The following is a 5,623-nucleotide window of genomic DNA, read 5'->3' as shown; positions in this document are numbered from 1 at the left end:
TTTCGTTAAACAGCCTCAAATCAGCCAAAAAGTTTACGCTTGATTTGTATGGTAGAGCGTAAACTTCCTGTCAAAAGATTACAGTTTCTGTCAAAAGTTTCTACATACACCGAGAAAGCAGCTTAGAAAATAACTGACAGCATGCTTTGACAGCGACTGACAGCTTTTTCGGCGAGAGAATTCTCCTCGGCATGCAAAGAACGATGGAGCTGAGAAAAAATTGAATTGGCAGTTTGTGGTGAACGATCAATTATAGTTTACATTTTTGCCGTCTAATACAGTCATTATCCGATATACGCTATCGTACAGGACCGAGCGCAATAGCGTACCTCGAGATTTCGCGTATAGCGGATTTGTATGGAAAAATAGTTTACACTACCAGTTCGAGGGTTGAAAAATATCGCCACAGAGTTTTGCATTAAAGTTTTTTGTTGTAAAACAGGTATCTTATGCACAAGTTTAATGCAAAATGCAAAAATAACATTAAGGAAATTCAAAAAGAGCATAAAATATTTCAAAATATTAAAATATAAACGATTGATTCAATTAAAAATACATGTCCAGATGGGCGCACACAGTGCAATGTCAAAGCAAGAAACTGGATAATCCGTGCCGGCTCGTTTGTTCGTGACTTCATCATCATCATTTTTTCATCTCATGTTTTTTCTACAGTAGCGTAGTGGTCGATTTTTGCAGCCTCTATTTTCCTGTGCGGTGGACAGCCGAGTTTCTCACCGAATTGGGCAGTGTGCATTGTAGGAAATATTGTGCGGTTTGGTGCAGGTTCAAGTCGGCAGGCTTACACGTGCAGTGGTGTGGTTAGCAGCGTGCAATTGTAGCGAAAACCGATCGGTGGTTGAGAAATTTCCAGCAACTCTCGAAAACTCATCGACACCTCCCCGTCATTGCGTCGATATCGTGTGCGCGCTGTGCAGTAGACTCCCTTCCCGTGCGAGCAGTTAAATTACTAGTCCAGCAAAAGGCCATCGTGTAACGCACCGTCATCATGGATGAGGAATACGACGCGATCGTGCTTGGAACCGGCCTGAAGGAGTGCATCCTCAGCGGAATGCTGTCGGTTTCGGGCAAGAAAGTGTTGCACATCGACCGCAATAAGTATTACGGTGGCGAATCGGCCTCGATTACGCCCCTCGAGGATCTGTTCTCGCGGTTCGCCGTGGATCTGCCGGAAGGAAAGTATGGCCGCGGTCGGGACTGGAACGTCGACCTGATTCCGAAATTCCTGATGGCCAACGGGCTGCTGGTGAAGCTCCTGATACACACGGGTGTGACCCGTTACTTGGAGTTCAAGTCGGTGGAGGGAAGCTACGTCTACAAAGGTGGCAAAATCTCCAAAGTTCCGGTCGACCAAAAGGAGGCGCTGGCATCCGATCTGATGGGTACGTAATATTTTGAGATGCGTTGCGAAAAGTTCGAGAAGCTGAGCCCCCTTTGTTCGTCCAAATACGGGGGCTCCAGCAAAAATTTCGGCACTTTCCAACCGTTGGTTCTTTTTCTTTTTCCTGCATCCAAAATCTCTCTTCGCTCGGTTCATTTGTCCGTTCGTGGCTGCGGCGTACTCCCATACACGCACGCACTCGCTCATGTTGATTGCACGTAGTCTTCCGTCCCATTCCGTCGTGTAGGGGTGGTCTTATCTCGCTTTCGCGTTGTCTCTCTCTTTCTTTCTTTCTTTCTCTCGCTCCATCGCTATCTCTTTATGTAAAGCTCTCTCTAGCCTGCTTGGTTAGCTCTTTCTGAATTATATTGTCCATTTTCCAATTGCACAGTAATGGGGCGCACCAGTCGCAACACTCCACCAGCCAGTCGGCGAAGGAAAGAAGAGCAATGCGCGAAAGAAAACACATGAAAACACGTAATGTGTTGTTGGGCCAGGGGTTGCGGAAACGTAGGTCGAAGAGTACGAAAAGCGAACCAAAACGAATTGACGGAAAATGACACGTTGCTAGATGGGCTCGAATTTTTCCTGCTAGAACCCACCCGGGAAGCATATTTGCGCTCTCGTTCACACATACACGCTCTATCTCTTTCTTTCTTTCTTTCTTTATCGATATGATTATATGTGTGTATTTATGTGGTGGCGATGATGATGATGATGTTGAGGGCATAGGGCATATCTTGCTTAGGCGAAATATGCATGTATTGCCATCGTTTTGTAGATATGGAGAAAACATATCTTCTCGCGTATTGACCACGACGAATCAAAATCATTGCATAAAATAGTTTTAAAAAAAATCTACCGAAGCTTGAAATGAAGCCTTGCTTGCGAAAACGTGCAGTATAAATTACTCATTTGAACGTCCACACGCGGATGAAGTGTGTTATGACTCGTCAGCGTTTTCAATCGTACGATACTTATCTTTCGATATTGAACATGAGACACATGAATCATAGATGACATTCGTCATTATTAAACGGTAAATTTTTAGTAAATTATCACTACTGCTGGCGGCTTCTTATCCATGACTTTGCTGCATTCGCTCCTACGTGAAGGAGCTGCAATCAATGCATGATTTGATTGAACACTGTTTCAACCTATGTTTTTGTCATCTTTTGTAAGATTAACTACATGTGGGCCTGGAGGTCTAACAGTAATACACAAACTGGGTCGTAAGGCGAAAAAGATGTTCCTTTTGCTATTAACGATACCTAGTTTTCATTAAATGTTATGGAAAACCGACTTAACAGTAATTTGCAATTGACTCTTTACAGGGCTGTTTGAAAAACGCCGCTTCCGCAACTTCCTGATCTACGTGCAGGACTTTGTCGCTGACGATCCGAAAACGTGGAAGGACTTCGATCCATCCACCAAGGACATGCAAGCCTTGTACGAAAAGTTCGGACTGGAGAAGAGCACCCAAGATTTCACCGGTCACGCCCTGGCCCTGTATCGCGACGATTCGTATCTGACCGAGCCGGCTATCAAAACGATCAATCGCATCAAGCTGTATTCGGACTCGCTGGCTCGTTACGGCAAGTCGCCGTATCTGTATCCGATGTACGGTTTGGGTGAGCTGCCCCAGGGCTTTGCCCGGCTGTCGGCCATATACGGCGGTACGTACATGCTGGACAAGCCGATCGACGAGATCGTGTACGACGCTAGCGGCAAGGTGGTCGGCGTACGTTCTGGTGAAGAGGTGGCCAAATGCAAACAGGTCTACTGTGATCCCACCTATGTACCGAACAAGGTAAGAAAGTTTGGCCGAACGATGGTGGTGGTGTTGCTGGGGGTTTAATTTCACACTCACACATTTCCTTCCGCTTGCCATCCCAACAACAGGTACGCATCACGGGAAAGGTTATTCGCTGCATTTGTTTGCTGGATCACCCGATCCCGAACACGAAGGATGCCCTTTCGACTCAGATCATCATTCCACAGATGCAGGTCGACCGCAAATCGGATATTTACGTATCACTCATCAGCTCGACACATCAGGTTTCGGCCAAGGGTTGGTTCATTGCCATGGTGTCCACCACGGTGGAAACCGGCAATCCCGAGGCGGAGATTAAGCCCGGTCTCGATCTGCTCGGCCCGATCGCACAAAAGTTCTTGTCCATCACGGACTACTACGAACCGACCGATGACGGTCTGCAGTCACAGGTGTTCATCTCGCAGTCGTACGATGCAACTACGCACTTCGAGACGACCTGTCTGGACGTGCTGGACATTTTCAAGCGCGGCACCGGGGAGGACTTTGACTTTTCCAAAATCAAGCAGGAACTTGGTGACGAGGAGCAGTAAACAGGTTGCAGCCAGGTCAGGAAGGAGGAGGAAGCATGGTCAGAAAGCATACAACCATAGTCTGAGCGGAAAGAAAAGCGCTTCGGTTGCGTTCTGAAGTGAAAATGGATGATGCGGGCGGAAGGCCAATAGATATCATCATCTACCCTATCATTTATCAATCATTATTCCAAGTAGGGCTTTTTGTAATCTTTATTTGTTAAATTGTGCTTCGAACCATCATCAGTAAAACGCCGAACGTACAGCGGCCGGAAAGTGAGCAACAGCTTCCGTGCTGAGTGTAAAGCAGATGCGTGATGTGAAATCTACAATAACTTTAATTCGTTTGCGCTCCTCAAACGATTCTAAATGTGTTTCACCTTCCTTCATCCAACTTCCCGACAGTTGAAAAACAAAAGATCTATATGCGCATTTGGGATATCAAAGGAATCGCAATGAAACAGAGTCGGTATCATCTTCTTGCGAAGGACTAGCGCAGAAGACGTGAATGGGCACATCGACATCGTGGATAAATGCGTTCGATCGTAGTTGTTCGGAGGCGTAAGCATTACTCTATTATACATTATCTCTTATTGTGAATGATGAATAATCAATAACAAAAACCAGCCAAAAAATACTAAGAAAACTAAAACGTGCGAAATGTTCCAATCCCGATTCTAAATCTGCTCCGCCATCGTCTGCTTCTCTGGCCTGAGGGGAAGCGTTAAGCAAGAATGAAAGAAATGTTCACATCGAATTGGTACGGCTCTGCTAACGCGCCAGAGATTATTTTCCTGTGAGAAGAAACCTTTAATTCCTTTAGTTCATCTATCTGCTACTTTGCTAAGCAAGGGTGGACCTGTCTCGGTTTGCCCAAGATCGAGTCGCTGATGTACGTACGTTTCGGTATGCATGAATGCTGTAAGCAGTCAGTCGTCCCTTTAACCAACGAGATGGCTAATGCAAATAAATTGTCAATACTTTTGTACAACGCCTGTCCCTGGACAACACGGTTCAACCAGGCCTTTCTGGTGATAACCTTGAATCGGTCAAAGTCAAACGGTATAGTTGCTTAAGAGTCAATGAACAAAAACAAAAGAGAGAAAGAGAAACAAAAAAAGGCGATGCATGCAGTTTTGCGAAACTGAAAGCGTTTTTTATTATGTTGATGATCGATTTGAGAAGAATGGAAATACTAACTGTTGCTAAAGCTAATTACGATGAAAATGTATGTAACAACGAGTAGTGAACCGTATGTGTTATTAGAAATCAACATGTGAACGTCAACATCATCAAAAGAGTTAAACTACCAATTCAATATCTGCGCGTGCTGTGCCCTACTGTCAGAAAAACGGGAAGGCTTAACAAAATGGCATTAGAAAGCGTTTCACGAGCATTCCTCCACCACGCCATTTAAACTGCAAATTCACAAACATAAAAAAGAAAACAAAAAATTAAAAGAACTGCGTAGCACGCACGCATCATGAGTGTATCTGCAATAATTCCGAGAGCTAAACATGTAACATCACTCTGCAATAGTGAAAGGATGCTGAACCCTAGTGTCCGCTTGTAACTTGCATGGCGTGGCATAAATGGCGATATCGAAATAAACGATGTACCACAGATTATATGAAATTTCTTTCGCTTTGGTAAAGTCCAGGTTGTTGATGCGAGGAAAAGATGTTCGCATTGGTTGTTTCACTCCGTTAAGCCTTCCGAAGATTTTTGCTTTCAAAACGAAGTTTTGTTCTTTGGTCCGAATTGCCTGTCGCATCAAGCTGAATAGATTTTTTTTAACAAGGGTAATGAAACATTCCTTTGAAGCTTATACTTTACACTACATCTCTTCCTACGATAGAAACTAAGAATGTGAAAATTGTC

At 44.6% G+C, this 5,623-nt stretch overlaps 1 protein-coding gene across 1 annotated transcript; it reads left to right on the top strand.

Annotated features, from left to right (window-relative positions):
• The first annotated feature begins 648 nt into the window (after positions 1 to 648).
• Positions 649 to 5,370, top strand: LOC120901526 (rab GDP dissociation inhibitor alpha). The gene is made up of 3 exons (XM_040309546.1): positions 649 to 1,400; positions 2,734 to 3,209; positions 3,302 to 5,370. The coding sequence occupies exons 1-3, from the start codon at positions 1,007 to 1,009 to the stop codon at positions 3,761 to 3,763; spliced, it is 1,332 nt and encodes a 443-aa protein (XP_040165480.1). The 5' UTR covers positions 649 to 1,006; the 3' UTR covers positions 3,764 to 5,370.
• The last annotated feature ends 253 nt before the right edge of the window (positions 5,371 to 5,623 follow it).

This window comes from Anopheles arabiensis, chromosome 3 (genome assembly GCF_016920715.1).
Source record: "Anopheles arabiensis isolate DONGOLA chromosome 3, AaraD3, whole genome shotgun sequence".
Lineage (NCBI taxonomy): Eukaryota > Metazoa > Arthropoda > Insecta > Diptera > Culicidae > Anopheles > Anopheles arabiensis.
The sequence above is the reverse complement of the archived record's forward strand: the minus strand, read 5'-3'. Positions and strand labels throughout refer to the sequence as shown.

What these genes read in the sequence shown, in the direction of transcription:
- LOC120901526 (XM_040309546.1), top strand. Translation starts at nt 1,007, where the DNA reads ATGGATGAGGAATACGACGCGATCGTGCTTGGAACCGGCCTGAAGGAG. An exon ending in GCTGGCATCCGATCTGATGG is followed by an intron (nt 1,401 to 2,733) that starts GTACGTAATATT and finishes GACTCTTTACAG; the next exon opens with GGCTGTTTGAAAAACGCCGC. An exon ending in CCACCTATGTACCGAACAAG is followed by an intron (nt 3,210 to 3,301) that starts GTAAGAAAGTTT and finishes TCCCAACAACAG; the next exon opens with GTACGCATCACGGGAAAGGT.